Source organism: Abramis brama, assembly GCF_963993115.1.
Source record: "Abramis brama genome assembly, chromosome: 1".
In the NCBI taxonomy this organism is placed as follows: domain Eukaryota; kingdom Metazoa; phylum Chordata; class Actinopteri; order Cypriniformes; family Leuciscidae; genus Abramis; species Abramis brama.
In genome coordinates this window covers 61,237,581-61,259,061 of record NC_139963.1, presented here as the reverse complement: position 1 = coordinate 61,259,061, position 21,481 = coordinate 61,237,581, and the positions used below count along the sequence as shown (strand labels likewise).

At 37.2% G+C, this 21,481-nt stretch overlaps 1 protein-coding gene across 2 annotated transcripts; it reads left to right on the top strand.

The window, feature by feature from the left end:
- Positions 1–1,192: 1,192 nt before the first annotated feature.
- On the top strand, positions 1,193–20,123 carry LOC311078043 (uncharacterized protein). Of its 2 annotated transcripts, none has more exons than XM_084106696.1 (3): positions 1,193–1,310; positions 5,231–5,470; positions 17,710–20,123. In XM_084106696.1, the coding sequence occupies exons 2-3, from the start codon at positions 5,413–5,415 to the stop codon at positions 19,008–19,010; spliced, it is 1,359 nt and encodes a 452-aa protein (XP_083962822.1). In that variant the 5' UTR covers positions 1,193–1,310; positions 5,231–5,412; the 3' UTR covers positions 19,011–20,123. The 2 variants fall into 2 exon arrangements, with proteins under 2 accessions (XP_083962822.1, XP_083962823.1); XM_084106697.1 differs by having other exon boundaries at positions 1,218–1,657.
- Positions 20,124–21,481: the final 1,358 nt, after the last annotated feature.

Below are 21,481 nucleotides of genomic sequence, written 5' to 3'. Positions count from 1 at the left end.
GCCCAATGTTTGAATCCAATGGTGTGGTAGAAGGTTTGACTTTTCGGTGTGCACAGTAATTTAAGTCCAATAAGGTATTTATGACTATTTTTCACATCCTTAAATTTAGGTTCTAAAGCCAATAATTTAAGTAAACATTTAATTATTCTGTTTAACTCTTTATATTTTACTTGTTCGTTCAGAGGTCAATGTCACTTAGAGTTTCCCATTAACGCAGATCTCATGGGCACAAACTCTGACTCAGAGGTTAGGGCTGCTCGATTATGGCAAAAATCATAATCACAATTATTCTGGTAATATTGAAATCATGGTTGTTTAACACGATTATTGGTGGGGTCCTCAAAACAGTTACAGAAGACAAGTAAACAGTCAGCAATACAATAAGAACAAATAAACTAATTACAAACAAAACCGAAAAAAATACAATAGAACAAAAAGACAAATTAAATAAATAGTGCTTTAGATTTTTCAGAAAGATGAACTCAGATAACCTCAAAATCAAAACAAAAATGTGTCACTGAGCACAAAACCAAGCATCTGCAATGACCATCCCAGTCCCTGACCTGAACCCTATAGAAGAGGAGAGGGCTGAACTGAAGAGAAGAAGCGCCAACATGGATCCGGGAATTTGAAGGATCTGGAGAGATCCTGTATGGAGGAATGGTCTCTGATCTCTCGTCAGGTGTTCTTCAAACTCATCAGGCATTATAGGAGAAGACTCAGAGCTGTTATCTCTGAAAATAGGAGGTTGCAAAATGTATTTAATAAAAGGGGGCAAATAATTCTGACCAGCACTCTGTATATATAATGTGATAATCTGTATGTGTACATATCTCTTTTATAATTATAATTACACATTTACTTTGTTTTAAAAAAAGTTGCGGCAATGTACTCTCGGTTTAACTTCAAACTACTTTATTGGCATTAATGTTTCATAATATATAATACACAAAAAAATAAACAAGACCTATCACAGAGGAATGATTAAAACAAATCATATGTAAGGTGCCATTAATGTTTACAGTAATTTTGCAATATACACAGTGAAGTAAAGTGCAGCAGAATGTGAAAATAAACTTTAAATAAAATACCATGTGCAGGACTGAATTTATTTAGATTTTTCAGTGGATTTATCATTGTGTAAATGTGTATTCTAGTGAGGACTTTAATTTTGAAAAGCAGTCACTGACGACCTCTTAGTTCAGCAAGCAGGAAGTACTAGTAGTACTGCAATAGTTCAGCAAAATGTGGTAGCTGTGTGACACATCTCTAAGCATTACCTTTCTTTTCATCTGTTAGACGCGATGTCTGTAAGTACACAGTGTTACATTTATTGTGTGATACATTTGCGAAGGTTATTTGATATTAAGATGTATATTTTCTTAGTTTAACCCTATTACGCATAGTGGTCACTAGAGTGGACACGGACAGCTATTAAAAAAGCATTTTCTTGAATTTGCACGGGTTTTTATGGCAAAGTTGCACATCAATATCTTCATTGGACCCTGGTGCATCATCCTATAAATACCAACCAAGTGGCAAGCCGTTGTGTTTCGATTTTTTCCCCCTCCAAACCAAGATGGCCAAGGGTCAGTCAGACATGCCAAGTTGCTCCAGAATATCCACCCATTCCTTCTATCCTAGGAGACTCTTGTAGGTAAAAAAAATTATTGCAGCATAAAGCAATATCTAATGAGTCATATCACAGTAAAATTTTCCAAGTTTTGATTTTAGATTGAGAGAAAACTCTGATTAATCACATGTCCACTGTAGTGGACGTCATGCATGCAATGGCTATATTTCAGCTACAATTCATAATTATAATGTGAATATTGTTTTTGAAATTTAAAACTTAAAAACTTAATATGCATTGACTTTTTCTACTGTAAATAAATGTATTTGTATTATTAGAATGTAATTTTCATTGACATGAAAATTAAAAAAAAGTCATGTGATTACATAATGTATGACACTTGTAATGCATTACTTGTTAGATCAAAAAGTAATCTGATTTTATAATGCATGTTATTGTAATGCGTTTTTTTACTCATAACATCAAAAAGTAATCTGATTACATAATGCATGTTACTTGTAATGCGTTTCCTTCCATAACATCAAAAAGTAATCTGATTACGTAATGCATGTTACTTTTAATGCGTTTCTTTACTCGTTACATCAAAAAGTAATCTGATTAGGTAATGCACATTACTTGTAGTTAATTACTTTTTAGATCAAAAAGTAATCTGATTAGGTAATGCATGTTACTTGTAACACATTACTTTACTTGTAACATCAAAAAAGTAATCTGAATGCGTTATGCATGTTACTTGTAATGCATTACATCCAACACTGATCATTTCAGATGAGATTGAAAAAACGTATCGCTAGGTTTTCTCAGAGGAGGGCTATGATAGAAATGTGCATGTCCATCTTGAACATAATCAGAATGATCAGCTAATAAGGGTAAATCTCCATACTCTGCACTGGAGGAGCATCTGAGTGGTTTCCACAGTTGTAGCTTGACAGGCTGTAGAAAATTCTGATGGAATCACGTCCTCATGTTCTGATATCAAAGATACGCGAAGTGCAACTTGTATGAAGTTGTATGAAGCCATTGCAATATTTTGCATTTATATTTTTTGTATATATTTTATAGTTTTCACATTATTTGATATAATTGCATTGATTAGTTTGTTAAATTCACATACTTTATCTGTTTGATTATTGTCTTATATTTAATACAGTATCTTCAGTTTAAACCAACCGCATGCTGTCCACTCAAGTGGACATCTGAAGATCTCTTTGAAAAATTTGTAAAAAAATAAAATAAAAATCAATTCTTGTTTTTCATGCCCTAAGAGCAATAAAAACACATAGGAAAAAAATCCTGACTGAGGTTATCATAATTCATGCATGAAAGGGTTGATTATCCTTGCATTACTGTCAATCTGTAATTTTCCAATTTCATATTTAGTTATTGTAAATGTTGTACATTTCTACAGTTTCACAGTTGGATACATAAATAATATTGTATAAGTACATAATTGTACATAAGTTGTATGGTCGTTTACAGTTTCTTTAAAATGAAAATTCTGTCATCATATACTCACTCTCATGTTGTTTCAAATCTGTATGAATTTCTTTCTTCTGCTGAACAGAAAGAAAGATATTTAGAAGAATGTTAGTAGCCAGACAGTTTTTGGTACCATTGATTTTATTTCCTACTATGGAAGTCAATGGTACCAAAATCTGTCTGGTTACTGACATTCTTCTAAATATCTTTCTTTCTGTTCAGCAGAAGAAAGAAAATTTAATAAATTTAAAACACTATAAATCATAATTATTTAAAATGTATGTTTAAGTAAAACTTAGTAGACATTACAAAGTGCATTTTTTGATGAAAGTGTACTTTCTTTAAGTTAAGCTTAATTAGACATTATTACAAAGTGCATTTTTAAAAAATGCACTTAAGTGTGTTTATAAATATTATGATGAAAGAGTACTTACTTTAAGTTAAACTTAATTAGATATTATTACAAAGTGCATTTGTAAAAAGTGCACTTAAGTGTGTTTATAAACATTATGATAAAAGTGTACTTTCTTTAAGTAAAACTTAATCAGTCATTATTACAAAGTGCATTTTTAAAAAGTGTATATAAGTGTGTTAAGAAATATTTTGATGGAAGTGTATTTACTTTAAATTAAACTTAATTAGATATTATTACAAAGTGCATTTGTAAAAATTGTACTTAAGTGTGTTTATAAATATTGTGATGAAAGTGTACTTTCTTTAAGGTAAGCTTAATTAGACATTATTACAAAGTGCATTTTTAAAAATACACTTAAGTGTGTTTATAAATATTGTGATGAAAGTGTACTTACTTTAAGTTAAACTTAATTAGATATTATTACAAAGTGCATTTGTAAAAAGTGCACTTAAGTGTGTTAATAAATATGGTCATTAAAGTGTATTCCCTTTAAGTACACATAAGTGGTCTTTAATTTTGATTTTATTATATTATCTGCAAGTGCACTTTTCAAAAAGTATACTTTTATTATTTTAAGCACACAAAAAGTGCACTTTCAATACAATTAAGCACACTTCTTTTTCACAAGGGTTAGCATATGGATAAAAGACAAAAAGAGTATACAGCAAAAAATAAAATAAAACAATATATATATATTTAGGCATATTTAGAACAAAAAATCATTTGATGACATATTCAAACATTGTATTTAAGGATCATGCAGACCCAAAAATACTCATTGTCATTTGAAATCTTTATACTTTCCAACTATCCTTCAAAACACTAGGTTTTACCCATTTGTCAGCTAGACGTTTTTAATCATTTAAATTATTTTAGAGTGAACTCTTAATCTTTTTGATACATGGTACATGTTATATAAACACAGGGCAAAATAAATATGTTGCTTAATTTTTACACAAGTATATCTGTTACGCTAACATTATTTAACCTATGTTTTGAATTGTTTACAAAATATATTTTAAACATTAAATTGGACAGTTTACTTGCATTGAATGTGTTTTTCTATGTATTTAAAATCACTTTTAAATTTTATTTGATGCAGACACTAACATTTGACATCTGGTCTTTGACCCTATAAAAATAAACTTGTTTGAGATGCGCCTTGCCTCGCCTGAAATGTAAACTGGATGTAATTTAAGTTCTGTTGCTTTTATATGAAAATAAATAAAATGAACAAGACACCCATAGTACTTGTTATTTAATTCCATTCCAAATACATGTTTATCAATATTTTTTTCTTTAATACAGACATATGTGTTTTTATTTTTTTATAAAAATTAAATTGCATAACCCATAGAGATCGCACTAGTTTGGGAATATTCACACATACCATATACACATAAAACATGAGATCAGAGTTTTAAAGTCAAACATTTTAAAAGAGAACAATACATCACGGTTGTTTAAACCAATGAGCATTAAGCTGTGTCTTCAGCAAGTCGTTTCCCATGCTTTTGATCAGCGCAGTCAGTGGAGAGCAACTGTGCTCGACTGCAGAATCTGACACGTGCGCCTTGCGCTCGCGAGAGACTTTTAACATACGTCAGCATGACATCAGAGCAAGGCGGACCGCACTCGGACACATTTCTAACCGGCATGCATCTCGCACTGATCACCGGTGATCGGTTCTGTGCAGATTTTGCTTATCTCAAACAAGCCTATTTTTTTTTTTTTGCCCACAGCAGTCACATGGACAATGAAGCTCCGCCCACAACAATTCCATCATCAGTGAAGCTCTTCCCACAGCAATTCCCCAATAAATGCTGTAAATTCCCATCATTCTACAAAGTGAAGACGAGCATCAGAGCATCAGGAAGAGCTGAAATCTGCAAAGACTGAGTTTATTAAAGAGGACAGTGAGAACATGAGTGATCCAGAACCCTGCAGAATGAAACACACTGAAGATCCTGAAGAACAAAGAGGTTGGTGTTTATTCTTCATTCATTCATGATGCTGAAGAACATTCATGTTAGAAACATTCAAGCACTTCATCGCTTTTAGATAAACAGTTCAACAATCAAATAGGAACTGAATTTTCAACAAATGTTCAGTAGTGGGAGGTTTGAGAAACTTTCATATTGATTGTCAACATGAGGTCAAACTATATAGTATATATACTGTCTATAAGTATAATTTTAGCTCTGGTTCACTTTTTTTTTTTGCAACTATGTTGGAATATACCAAATGTTTTATGAATTGTGAATTTCAAAAACCAAATGTATTACCCAAATGTTGGATATTTCTCAGTATAGTTTCAACATTTTAGCATTTTAAACTTTTTAGCAATCTTTTTTTTGTTGTTGCAATAAACAGTAAATTTTATCAAGCAAATTAACTTTCCAGAATGGCTGACAGGGTTGTGAGCATAACTTAAAGGAGAACTCCGGTCAATTTTAACATTGAGCTAATTTTTTTGTCAATTTGGAGTGCTGTCAATACAGAGAACAACGACAAAAATCGGTGTTGCCTACACCGTGTTATCCTCTTTTTAAAATTTGCACCCTGTTGACTTCAATAGGGCAAGTTTTAAACCTGCTTTCAGCCTCTTAACATCCTTGATGTGTCATTACAAGTGCACAGGTCATGTGAGTGATTCCTTCAGAGTGAACACGGGTGAATCTGACTGCAGTAGATGTGAAAGATATGAATAAAAAGTATGTTTATTCAGCCAGCGCTCATACTTGTATTTACCGGTGTCATAACCCGGCTCGGAGTTTATGACAAAGAAGTAAAACAGAAACACTTAAATAAAAGATAACCAATTTATTTACCAAACAGAACCAAAACTAAACATAAAATGCCGGCAATAACAAAAACATAAAGGAGAAGACACGCCGGGGAGAGAACCACTCTCTCTCTCTGTAAGGCAGGAAGTAGGAAGCTTTTAACAGGACGTTAAACTCCAAACACAGGTGTCCTCCATTCACCCTCAGGATCGCAGCTCCGCCCTACTGAAACAAAGAATAACAAAGACAGGTATGCAGGCCGTCACACTCCCCCCATAAGAAAGGGGTTCCCAAAAGGTAACCCGACAACAACAATTACTCCAACTTAAGCCCAAACAATTACCCCAACCAACATTCAAAAATAAATGAATAAATACTTAATCTAGCCATTACTGTTCCATTCCTCAGCATCTTTCATTCCTACTTCTGGTTCAGTAATCGATGTACCTAGAAAGCAATTTTAAGAATCCAGAAGAGGCAGACAACTGTAGGAACAAAAAAACAATTACCCTAGCGGCGCTCTGGACAGCGCATCCGCAATTACATTATCAACTCCTTTCACATAACGAACGTCCAAACAATAGGACTGCAAAAACAATGACCATCGAATCAATCTTTGGTTTGGACACTGCAAGGAATTTAAGAAGGTCAAAGGATTATGATCGGTAAAGACCACCACAGGAGCACTGCCACTAACATAAACATCAAAATGTTTTAAAGCCATAATCAAAGCAAGCGTCTCCTTTTCGATCACAGAATAATTCCCCTGGTAACGATTAAATTTCTTCGAAAAGAAACTAACCTGTTACGATTCTTCTCAAAGATCGCAACAAAATAAGGGAGACGCCACAACACCGCTGCGTAAACAATAAGATTTTTTAAAATAAAGTAACAAACATGAAATGTCAGGAGATCAGTATAAGTGTTAGTCAGCGTGTCAGCATGTAACTGTACGTAGTAAGCTCAAGTGATATCAGTTCAACCAAACATAACGAGAAGTCCAAATCAAAATATCGTCATCAGGGGAAAGTATATCACATCAGATCTCCGAAGCGGTTGTGCTCTCCCATAGCCCACACGTCCCGTCAGCTCTCTGGAAGCCTCCAGAGCCGCAACAACAACAGCGAGCCATCGTCTCCCTCTCTGTTTGACAGATATTACTCCGCCAAGTCGAAGTGCTCATAAGCACTTGCTATGGTATTCCGCCATACAATATAGTTATCCATTTTACACGCTTAGAAAAGCGCAACGTTTTGTTTTGTGTCACCGTCCTAGGTCGAGTTACACTACGCGAGTAACTGTGTTTAAATAGGGAAAACGTGGAGGTGTTTGGTAGCTTCTCTGCTTGGCCCATATTGAATGAACTGAGTGAACAAAGTTTCGCCGCGCGCCAGAGCGATTGAGTGCACGCACTGAGACGAGAGAGGTATGTATCAACTCGTCTTAGTTAAGGGAATAACATAGTTTAATATGAAAAGACGGTGGAGTATCCCTTTAAGCAGATCAGTGAGCGGAGAAACAACAGTTGAAAAGTTTGGGCAAAACCCCCGGTAATACCCAACCATCCCTAAAAAGCGCATCAGCTCCTCCTTTGTTGATGGAGGAGGAAACTGTTGAATAGCTGCAACTTTGGCTTGAACAGGACACACCTCGCCCTGTCCAACTTCTTTTCCCAAATATCTGACAGTACCCTTGGCAAACTCACACTTTGCCAAGTTAACTGTAAGACATGCCTCAGCCAAACGCAGCAGAAGCGCACGAATATGTACCAGATGTTGTTCCCATGTATCACTAAATACAATAACATCATCCAAATACACCGCACAACCCTCCAGGCCGAATACCACTTTATTCATCAATCTCTGGAAGGTTGCGGGTGCATTTCTCATAGGGCTGTACTCAAAGAAAATAACCAAAGAAAATCTTGGTCGACTGAAGTCCTGAAATTTTCGACTAAAAATCGACTAAAATCGACTAAAAATGACGTTAGAAATAAAACGTTAAATTAATTAGATGCGCACTGTGCGCAGTACTTGGTAGCCTTGTTGTCCGCCTAAATGAATTATAAATAAACATAAACAACTAGTAGGCTATTTGCAGTATATTAAATCGTTTTTGACCTAATTATTTTGCACTGAAATGAGTCTGACACTCGAGTCTGTCAGCTCTGACAGCGTTGCATCACGTGCACCTGCGCGCAATATCATAGCTTATGATTTCCGAAAATAGTACTATGTTGTCAACTAGTGATATCATCACAAGAACTGTTGAGAAATATGCAACATAATTTAGACAATTATTTTTGTCATATGTTATAATAATAAGTTATAACTGTCAGACACTATCATTTCACCGTGCATGTCCTCGCACCGAGCGAGGCTGAACATGAGCTCAGCTTCGCAGCTGAGACACGAATAGACTATTAACTTAAAGCTTTTACTCTTAATAAACACAAAAGGCACGTCCACTTTAATAAAAAAATAATATTTATTAAACAAACCAGATCAAGAGCAGAAACGAAATAAAGTGCATAACTGAAAAATAAAGCATCCTAGGCTCAAAACTAACACAACCAACAGCACAGCGCAATTGCGCATTAGGCTCCAAATAAAAAATAAAAAAGTTAGGTTATCACACTAAAACATTGAAATATGCAAATTCTGATATGTTCATAGCCTACTCAAAACAGACAGGGCAAGCTAACGCAGACAAGTGAGCTTACCACTTTTAGATGATATGTCATGTTTGTCGTCGAGCTGTGGAAAACTGTTGCTTGCAAACTTTGCATTCGACCTTTTTCCTGTTATCAATTTTAACAAAATGCTGCCACACTGTCGATTTCTTTGTTGTTGACATGTTAGAAGAGGACTGACTATTAAACGCTCTCACAATTAAATAAATAATATTCAGCATCAAACCTTCTACGCTCGACGCTCTCTCTTGGGTTGAACTAATCCAAAAAAGGTGAAAACAAGGGGGGTGTTTTGAAGACAGACTGTTACAGTGAAACAAGGGTACTCTGAAAACACCCCCATTAGCAGTTAGTGCTTTCCACCTGATGAAATGAGCGCGCCTCAGCGCGGCAAAACTGATGAAATAAACGCGGCAGAAAATCGACCAATCAGAATTTTGGTCGAACCAGAACGTATCGACCAACTAATCGACTAATCGACTAGGACAGTACAGCCCTAATTTCTCAAACCGAAACTCATAACAGAGTAAGAATATAACCCTGATGGTGTAATGAATGAAGTTATCTCTTGAGCTCTGGGAGTTAAAGGCACTTGCCAATATCCCTTTAGAAGGTCTAGTTTGCTTACAAACTTAGCAGAACCCACCTGATCCACACAATCATCCATTCGAGGAAGTGGAAAAGCGTCAGGTTTAGTAATAGCGTTTAACTTGCGGTAATCAGTGCAAAATCTATAAGTAGAATCTGGCTTTTTTACCAACAAGCATGGTGAAGCCCAACTGGAGCATGAAGGAACAGCGATCTCATTCTTAAGCATATACTGAACCTCTGACTCCAGCACATTCCGCTTATTGATAGGAACCCTGTAAAAACGCTGACGAATAGGTCGCGCATCTCCCACATCCACATCATGCTGGATCAGATGCGTACGGGTGGGCACATCTGCAAACAAACTAGGAAAATCAAACAACAACTCTATCAATTCTGACCTTTTTAACTCTGACAAATGACAAAACAAAACCTCCAGATTCTGAAGGGTCTCTGAATTCTTTAACCGTGGAAGCAACACACAGTCTCCAGGTACAATCACATCCTCCCCTCCTTCTACAGAAAAAGGTTGAGAATTATCCAAAGGAACAACAGCAACAGTAACCACTGGCTTAACCAGTTGAGTGTCAGAGTTACGAGAATGATAAGGCTTAAGTAAATTCACGTGAAAACACTGTTTAGTCTTTCGCCGATTTGGAGTTGCAATTTGATAATTTTGGTCAGTCATTTTTCGAAGAACAGTATATGGACCAGTAAATCGTGCACAAAAAGGAGAGCCAGATGAAGGTAATAAAACCAACACTTGATCACCCGGTATAAAAACACGGCATTCAGTATGTTTGTCAAAGTGTTTCTTCATTTTATCTTGTGCTCCAACAAGGTTTTTCTGAGCACTCATTCCAGCTAAAAATAAACGTCTACGGAAACCATCTACATATTCCAACAAATTTTGAGGAGGATCCTTTTCACCCAATCCCTCCCTCAAAACAGAAAGAGGACCACGTACACTGTGACCAAACACAAGATCATTCGGGCTAAAACCCAAACTCTCTTGTTGTACCTCTCTAGCAGCGAGTAACAACCAGGGTAACCCCTCCTCCCAGTCGCGGTTCAATTCCACACAGTAAGCACGTAATAACGCTTTCAATGTTTGGTGAAACCGTTCGAGCGTACCTTGACTTTGGGCGTGATATGGGCTTGATTGATTGTGCTTGACCTTAATCACTCTCAAAATCTCAGCAAACATACGTGAAGTGAAATTAGACCCTTTATCGCTCTGAATAATCTTTGGTATCCCAAAAATAGAGATGAATTGGGTTAAAGCTTTCACAACTGCCTTAGTAGTAATTCTTCTGATCGGATAAGCTGCCGGGTATCGAGTTGCCTGACACATCACAGTCAGCAAATATACATTACCTGATTTAGATTTAGGTAATGGACCCACGCAGTCAATTATTAGATGTTCAAAGGGTTTACTTGTAACCGCAATCGGACACAGAGGCACTGGTCTCAAAGATTGATTCGGTTTCCCTGTTAACTGACAGGTATGGCACGTTTTAATAAAGGCCGAAATATCCTTTTTCAAACATGGCCAATAAAACTGTCTCAAAACTCTGTTATAGGTTTTATTTACTCCGAAATGACCCGCAACTTCACCATGTGAAGTTCGCATTACCACCTCTCGAAATTGTTTTGGCACCACTACTTGAATTACAGATTCCTCCATCAAACCTTTCTTACAGGGAATAAATTTCCTTAAGAGTATCTCATCCTGGATAAAATATCCACTGGCAGCACTTCTTACCTCCTGTGATGAAATAACCTTCTCAAACAGTTGTTGTAACCCAGGATCATTCTGTTGTGCAGTCATCAACTCCCTATGAGTAATAGGAAAAAGAGTAGACAAACCAGGCACAACACAGTTAAACACTTCTTTATCATCACAAGATGCCTCACGACTCCTTGAACGAGTTACTGCACACGTTACAAATACCTCAGGGAATTCTCGCATTAGAACATCAGACTCTTCAATCAATGGGGTGGACACTACCATAGGTGGTGGAATTACCTCTCGCCATACCCTATCTCCAGCTAAATTATTCCCCAGTATTATCATGACACCCTCCACTGGCAATGATGGACGCACTCCCAGGGTTACCTCTCCACAGACCAACTCCGAAGTCAAGTTTATCCTGTGTAAAGGGACAGAAAGAGTTTGTAATCCAATTCCCCTGATTAAAACATTCTTCCCTTCACTTGATGCATCAGAAAAAGGCAAGACTGATTCAAGAATAAAGGATTCTGAAGCTCCGGTATCTCTCAAAATCTTAACTGGAACTTTTTTATCAGAATTAATCAAAGAAACAGATCCCTCCGTAATGAATGGTGCAAAGGGCTTTGTGCTGTCACTCTTTGATTCAGACACTGCATTCCCTACTTCCATAAAAGCACAACCCGCTAAATCATTAATTCCTGTAGTCTCCGTCAACAATACAGGACTAACATTTGCATTTGTCTTATTCTTTGGACTAAATTTCAACTTTGAGGCCAAAATAGGACACTTATTTTTCCAATGACCAACATTGAAATAGTAATTGCATACTAAATCTCGGTCACTCCTCTCACGACCCTTTTTCTCAAAATTTGAAACATAAGTTTGTTCAAATCGCTTTGATGCCACCCTATTTTCACTAAAGTTACCATACTGACGCCCTGGTCGATCCTCTTGGTACACATTTTTATGCGTCAATATGTAATCATCTGCCAAGATTGCAGCTTCACTCGCGTTATTTGGCTTCTTCTCGTTTATATATGTAGCAATAAAGTCAGGTACAATGTTCTTAAATTGTTCTAAAATAACCAAGTTACGCAACTTCTCAAAATTATCAACATCGGAAGCAATACACCAACGATCAAAATGTGAAACAAGTTCTCTTACCACCTCAGAATGTGTTTGGCGGTCACCTTTTCTCCAATTCCTAAAACGCTGGCGGTATGCCTCAGGAACTAACTCATACGCTTTTAGGATAGTCACTTTTACCTTATCATAGTTTCTTCTGTCCTCCATCGTAAGTGCTGCGTATGCCTCCTGTGCCTTTCCTGTAATGACAGTTTGAAGCATAATAACTCGGACCGCACTTGGCCATTTCCCCTCTTCCGCTATGGTCTCAAATAAAGAGAAAAAAACATCAGGGTCATGTTCGTTGAATCTAGGGAGCAGTCTTAAATTACCGACAAAGTCAAAACTGCCAGACAAATGTAACTTTTCACCACCCTCTGGGGATAATATACCCTCCTTAATCAATTGCAAACGTTCCGCCTGTAGCTCAAACTCCCGTTCTGATTTTTCAGACTCAAATCTTTTCTGTGCAAATTCAATTTCGCGTTGTTTGAGTAAATTATCTGTTCTTAATTTTTCAACCTCCAACTCATACCGTTTAGTTTCCATGACCAAATCTCTATCGTGAATCTGTTGCATATGCAAAATCTCTTTTTTCTGTTCGAATAATCCAACGAAGCTTTTCTTTCAACGTCATGTTTTTTCTTTGCGGGAATGATCAAAAGATTATCTCTCACAATAGAACGAAGTTCGTTCTTCTTTATTTTTTTATCCACATCACCAATTTTAAAATGCTCTACAAGTTCCCACAATTGTTGCTTCACAAACGAATTTAACACGTCCTCCGACGGAGCTTTAACAAATTCTTCAACGGACGTCATTTTAACCTTTAAACTTAATTACACTCTCGACTTAAAGTAAGTGCATTTTTAAAAACCTAATAAGCAACGGACAAAAACACTCATTCAACTTCTCCCCTTCTACCCTACCTAACAACCCACTAACCTATTCTATGCCTAATCTTCATGCAGCTTCCAAGAGTAAAGCGACTTTAAACACCAAATACCGCTGGTTTCGAAACTGAGCAATACAGCCCAATCCGTAGCCACGGCGGTGTGCTTCACCCAAAAGCCTGCACAAAAATAAAAAAGGCAAAATAACAAATCAACGCAAAGCGTTGCTAATACCTACTGGGGAAAATTGAATAAGGTTTCATCTAGGGATGTCCCGATCAGGTTTTTTTGCCCTCGAGTCCGAGTCCGAGTCATTTGATTTTAAGTATCTGCCGATACCGAGTCCCGATCCGATACTTCTATAATGCAAAAAAAAAAAAGAATAAAGAAGAGTGAAAAAAACAGATCCAGGATGTTCCTTATTTTTTATTTAATTCACCTTATTTTAACATTCAACAACTCTTTTAACAAACAGAGCACTTCTGTGAGGTAGCTTGAACAATCAAGTAATAAATTCTTCACTTTTGGACTTTAGTGCAACAGTAAATATTAAAAAAAAGTCTAATATATAAACAAATAGCACCTCAACTTAAAATATCCGGTAGGCATGTAAACAAATAAAAAATAAAAGTGCCACAGTGTTTGCAAAGCCAGTAATGTGCTTTTAGGAACTGCCCTCCTAACTCTTACGCCGGTTTCACACTGCACTGTTAGCAGAGCGTGCAGCGCGTATTTTTTTCGCCGCCCATGTTAACAGATTAAACCAGGCTTTAGAGCATTCACACCGCACGCAGAGGTGGCGCGGCAGTGCGTAGCAGGAGCAGAGCAGAGCAGGAGTGCCGTGATCGTTTCGGCGCCGAGTCTATTTTTGCTGTGCCGCTTACGCTGAATTAAAGTGACAATGCATTGATCATGGCCAAAATACACCGCAGTTTTATCCAAAAAGTGCATTGATGATATCTATTGTGTTTTAAACAGTCAATCAAATGACCAACAGCAATTTAAAAAGAAAACAAATGTCCAAAAACAAACTTGTTGCCATAACAATAAAAACAAAGATGAACCAAAAGTTATATAAATGAAATTATTAATAAAATAAGCTTCTTGACAAGTCTTTTCTCTTAAATGTATTTGAAAACGAAAAAAAGCAATGCCAACTTATCCATTATAGACTCTGTCTGTACACAACCCGCGGTTCAGCCGCGCGTGACAAACGCTGCCAGTATGAAAGCAAAACGCGCGTGTCCTGCTCCTGCTCACCATATGCACTGCTCCTGCGCTGCTTACACTCTAATAACGCGTGCAGTGTGAAACCGCCGTAACTCTGTGTCACCGCATAATAGAGGTGTTAAAAAATAATGAGAATATAAATACATATATATCCGAGTCCTGATCGGGAGGTAACGTCCGATTCCGATCGAGTCTGAAAACACGCGATCGGGCCCGATTTCCGATCACGTGATCGGATCGGGACATCCCTAGTTTCATCCGTACCTTAATAACATGCACTTACCTTAAATGACTACCTTCGAACTCACGGGACATTTCCAACATAATCTAATCAAAGATTTACGTACATCTCAAAAATAATGCGAATAAACAAGATTAACTTTCACATTAACATCCAACAGAGCACCAGTCTACCAAATGAGCTATACCTACATTTTCAATCAAACAAACTCTCATTTGTTAACTAATTACTCTTTTAGGACGAGCCCCCATTTGTTACGATTCTTCTCAAAGATCGCAACAAAATAAGGGAGACGCCACAACACCGCTGCGTAAACAATAAGATTTATTTAAATATTTATTTATTTAAGTAACAAACATGAAATGTCAGGAGATCAGTATAAGTGTTAGTCAGCGTGTCAGCATGTAACTGTACATAGTAAGCTCAAGTGATATCAGTTCAACCAAACATAACGAGAAGTCCAAATCAAAATATCGTCATCAGGGGAAAGTGTATCACATCAGATCTCCGAAGCGGTTGTGCTCTCCCATAGCCCACACGTCCCGTCAGCTCTCTGGAAGCCTCCAGAGCCGCAACAACAACAGCGAGCCATCGTCTCCCTCTCTGTTTGACAGAGTGCGTCTTTTAAAGTACCCTAATCTAGTTCAGGTGTAAAGCCACGCCCTCCAGCAATCAACCTGCAACTCGGGACAAACACACAAGCACTCACTGCACAAGGACTCATTGAACCGTCACAAACTGGCCTCTCGATTGCCACAGTCATCCTCCTGCATGAGGACCGCCCCAGCCCCTACCTGGCTCGCATCCACATACAATTTGAATGATCTGTCCAAACACGGCGCCGCTAACACCGGAGCGGTACATAGAAGCGTTTTAACATGTTGGAAGGCACTTTGACAAACAGGAGACCAAAAAAATTTGACCTTTTCCCTCAACAAATCAGTGAGAGGTGCCACAACACTAGAAAAGTTTCTACAGAATGCTCTATAATAACCTACCATGCCTAAAAAACGCATCAACTCTTTTTTAGTTGTTGGAACTGGAAACTGTTCCACCGCCTGAATTTTTGCATTCACCGGACGCACCTGACCCTGCCCAACTACTCGGCCAAGATAGGTCACGGTCGCCCTCGCAAACTCACACTTTGCAAGGTTGACCGTGAGCTTTGCCTCCGCCAAACGAGTAAACAATTCCTGCATGCATTCTAAATGACTATCCCAAGTGTTTGAATAAATGACAACATCATCAAGATATACAGCGCAACCCTGCATGTCACCTACAACGTGATTCATTAGACGCTGAAAGGTCGCAGGTGAATTCCGAAGCCCAAACGGCATCACCTTATACGAATATAAACCCTTTGCAGTAATAAACGCAGCAATCTCACAAGCACGTCTAGACAAGGCCACCTGCCAATAGCCTTTAAGGAGATCAAACTTACTGACAAACTTCGCAGCCCCCACCTGATCGATGCAGTCATCCATTCTCGGCAGGGGAAACGAATCTGGCTTTGTAACAGAATTAACTCTACGAAAATCAGTGCAGAAACGCATAGTACCATCCGACTTAGGAACAAGTATACAGGGAGAAGCCCAGCTAGAAAAACTAGGTTCAGCAATGTTATTTTCAACATATATTTTACCTGATCCTCCATTTGCTTTTGTTTGTCCGTATTTACCCGATAGAATCTCTGCTTTATTGGTTTCCCATCGACCACCTCAATGTCATGTTCTATCAGATGAGTGCACGTAGGCGAATCAGAAAATAAACAGGAAAACCGATGAATTAATTCTGTCAACTGCTCCGCACGTGCCACCGGCAAATGAGCAAACAGTTTTTCCACTTCTCCCGGACGAGCCCCCATATTGTCATAACCCGGCTCGGAGTTTATGACAAAGAAGTAAAACAGAAACACTTAAATAAAAGATAACCAATTTATTTACCAAACAGAACCAAAACTAAACACAAAATGCCGCAAATAACAAAAACATAAAGGAGAAGACACGCCGGGGAGAGAACCACTCTCTCTCTCTGTAAGGCAGGAAGTAGGAAGCTTTTAACAGGACATTAAACTCCAAACACAGGTGTCCTCCATTCACCCTCAGGATCGCAGCTCTGCCCTACTGAAACAAAGAATAACAAAGACAGGTATGCAGGCCGTCACATCGGTACATCCTGTTTTCGATCGAAGCCCAAAGTAATCAATTGTCGAGTTCACGCGCGTGATCATAGGTAACTAAACTTATGCGCGTGAACTCGACAATCGACTACTTTGGACTTCGATCGAAAACAGGATGTAAATACAGGTATTTGCGCTGGCTTAAATAACATCATTTTTATTCATATCTTTCACATCTACTGCAGTCAGATTCACCCGCGCTCACTCCGAAGGAATCACTTACATGACCTGTGCACTTGTAATGACACATCAAGGATGTTAAGAGGCTAAAAGCAGGTTTAAAACTTGAAGTTATCAGGGTGCAAATTTTTAAAAAGAGGATAACACGGTGTAGGCAACACCAATTTTTGTCGTTGTTCTCTGTACTGACAGCACTCCAAATTGACAAAAAATGAGCTCAATGTTAAAATTGACCGGAGTTCTCCTTTAAGCAAAATATGATTCATAGTTACTGTTAAAGTTGTATTTTCCATAAATTATAGACGTTATTCTAATTATATTTCCTTAAAAAATGACTTTGATAGAGAGCAGAGCGGGAAATGAGTTTGCCAAACTCGAACTGGAACACAGGGAAACTCACTTTATTTTTATTTTTTTATTTATTTAACTTATTTAATTAATAATAATAAAAAATTAAAAAAAACAGCAAAATGGTAATATTTTATAGCAGTTGTCTACTTTAATGTTCTTTCACTTAATTTATTTTCTCTTGTATTATTTTGATGAATAATAATATTTTTGTTTCACTTCAGACCTGATGGAAGAGAGCGAGGAGAGAGAAGAACTGAGTGAAGTGAAGGAGGAGAGTGAAGAACTGAGTGAAGTGAAGGAGGAGAAAGAAGAACTGAGTGAAGTGAAGGAGGAGAGTGAAGAACTGAGAGAAGTGAAGGAGGAGAGTGAAGAACTGGGTGAAGTGGAGGAGGAGAGTGAAGAACTGGGTGAAGTGGAGGAGGAGAGTGAAGAACTGAGTGAAGTGAAGGAGAAACATCATGTCAAACCTGGAGAAAAACCTTTGAGCCGCTCAAAGACTAAAAAGACATTTTTAAAGAAAAGAAGAGCCAAGAAATCTTTCACCTGCACTCAGTGTGGAAAGAGTTTCACAGTCAAACAAAGACTTGATGTTCACATGAGAATCCACACTGGAGAGAAGCCGTTCACATGTGATCAGTGTGAAAAGAGTTTCACAAGCAAACAACACATTGAGATTCACATGAGAATCCACACGGGAGAAAAGCCTTTCACATGTGATCAGTGTGGGAAGAGTTTCACACAATCATCATACCTTAAGATTCACATGAGAATCCACACTAGAGAAAAGCCGTTCACATGTGATCAATGCGGGATGGACTTCACACAAAAACAACATCTTAAGTCTCACATGAGGATCCACACGGGAGAAAAGCCTTGCGCATGCGATCAGTGCGGGAAGAGTTTCTCACAATCATCATCCCTTAATGTTCACATGAGGATCCACACCGGAGAGAAGCCGTTCACATGTGATCAGTGTGGCAAAACATTTCTCTGTGCATCAAACCTGAAGACACACCTGACAGTTCATACGAAGAAGAAGCCATATTCATGTTCTGTGTGTGGAAAGAGTTTTTCATCGCTACCATATTTAAAAGTACATCAGAAAATTCACACGGGTGTGAGTGAGTACATGTGCTTTGAGTGTGAGTCGACTTTTATTACAGCGGGCAGTTTAAAACAGCACCAGATTATTCACACTGGAGAAAAACCTTACAAGTGTTCACACTGTGACAAGAGATTCAATCAGTCAAGAGGTCTGAAAAAGCATGAGAGGATCCACAGCAGAGAGAAGCCGCACAGGTGTGATCAGTGTGGAGAGATTTTCTCTTTTAAAACTCACCTGAAGCGACACATGAAGATCCACACAGTGGAGAAACTGGATCACCATGATCCATGTGGAGAGAGGTTCCTTCAGTTATCTTCAGTTACTCACTCAAATGGAAAACAACGTGACGTGAACAAGAAAGGAAAAACAGAAGCCAAAAAATCTGTCACCGCTTCAGGTCTCCTGCCCTCAGTGTAAAAAACGCTTCAATGTAAATCAAGTCTGAAGGTTCACATGAGAGTTCACACTGGGAAGAAGCGGCTCAGGATTTCGCTCTGAAATCACTTCTGCTTCTCTTTATGAAGAAAGACCATTTAACTTTGATCAGTGTGGTAAACAGTTTCATTGGGCATCAGTCCTGAAGAAACACCTGAAGATTCACACAAAGGAGAAGATTCATTAGTAATATTACAGCAGAAAAGACACGGCGGTGTGTGTTTCAGTGCTGAAGTCCTTTACTACAGAAGATGAACTGAAAGAGTGCCAGAAAAATCACACTGGAAAAAAAAAAACATTTTGAAGGCAAAAGTTCAGGAGCTGAAGAAGAGGCAATAACACTTTTAACCCATTTGTGCCCAAATTTTTCTGAATGGTTTCATGCATATAATCCTGTTAATAGTGTCCTATGTGAACATGTTCTGCATTTATTTTCCCCAGGTTTTTTTTTTTCTTTCTTGAAAATCATATTTGAATGCGTGGCAACTATAGTTGCCGGTGGGCAAATATGTTGTATACACCCCCTCAATGTAAAATATGAATAGGAGGAGAACATTTGATTCACACTAAAATGACCTTTCTTTGGGAGGGTTTGCCTTCGCCATGCTTCCTGGAAGTAGGGGTAGGAAGTTGACAGCCTCATGTGACAGGGAGGAAGTGAATACCTTTTTTTTTTTTCTTGAAATCCTTTATTTGGTTGTTTGCTTGCATGTCATTGAGAAATAAAACATGGACAACCTCTAGAAAAATACTTACAAAAGGAAAATGACAACTATGCACTGCTGCAACTATAGTTGCCGGTGGGCTTAAATGGGTTAAAAGAGACATGAATCTGATATTAATCTTTAACTCGTTCTTCATTGTTTTTCATCAGAACAAACATTGTTTCTCTTCCACTTCTACTCTTCCATGGAAATGCAAGATATACTTTTTCATGTATCTTTGAAACTGGACACTTTTCTTCTCTTCTCTTGAGATGCTTTGGCTCTTATAAGTCAGTAAAGAGAGAGATCTGTCTCATTCTCCTTCAGTTTTACTTAATGTTTGTAATTGCATCATGTAATGATTGATTAAACTTTATAATTTTTATCAACACCTCATTGTTATTGTCTGTTTTTTTTTTCTTTTTTCTTTTTTTTTTTTTCTGGTGATTCTGTTTGAATCAGGAATAATTTTAGATCTGAAAGTCATGAAATATCCTGATATGATTGCTTTTTGAGCTTTCCATGTTTTAATTTTCTCAAAATAGCTTTTAAATGCCTAATAAATTATATTTCACCCACACATGACTGACACTGAATGAGACTGCTGTCTGTCTACATTATTAACAGTTTCACCCTTGATATCCAGTATCATATATACATTTCATATAGTTTGTTCTAGTCAGTTTGATGTTTCATTCACACATGAGGCTTCATGAAGTCAGAACAATTACTATGAACTTAAAGGTAAAAAAAAGGTTGGGAACCACTGATCCATGTGATAAATTGATCATGTGTGATAACGGTTTTGTCTTTCACTAGAGCAGTTTTACAGGCTTTTATCATGTATCTTGACTCAAATAATGTGTTTCTAACAGCAAACACTCAGAATAAAGTGAGAGGATCTGCTGATGATCCTGAATGGCTTGTTGAATGAGTGTTGATAGTCTGAGGCTCATCAATATTAACAGATCTGCTGAAAACACTCTTTATTTCATGACAATAGTTCCTGTTTTCACCTTATTTATTATGCTGATGTCTTCAGATCTCCTGTAAATTGACACTTAAAGCTCATTTTATTGGTGTCAGCAGACTGAGGGTAATTGTTGGTTACTAGGCCTATATGTATGTTTATTCTGTTTATGTTGTACTATATGTCTTTTGTGCTTTTAAATGTTTTTTTTTTTTTAATTACAGTTCTTTACTACTTTTCTAGATACCTTCCATTATTTTAACGAATAAACAGAATAATGTTAGAATTAGAAATAAAAATTGCTGTATGATAGACAGACAGATATAAATGCTCTCTCTCTTTCTATATATTTATTTATAATTTTTGTTTTCAGTCATATTTAGAACGAAAATCATTTTATGACTTTTCATTCAATCATTTTATCATTTTTATTCAAACACTGTATTTTAGGATCATAGTGCAGCCCCAAAATACTCGTTCATTTTCATTTTAAGTCTTTATACTTATCCTTCTCCCACTATCTTATCCCAATATTCTTCAAACCACTTATTTGTCAGCAAGAAGCTTTTAATCATTTAAAAAAAATGAAATTTAGTATGATCTCTTATTCTTGAACTCTTGGTCTCTTCAGAAAAAAGTCAGAATAATTATGTTGTTTCATTTTTACATACAGATGTTACACTGAATGATGATCCAACATTATTTCAACTAAATTCTGACATTTTGTCTCTACAAAAGTTATTTGAACATATACATTACATATACATTACATTGTATAC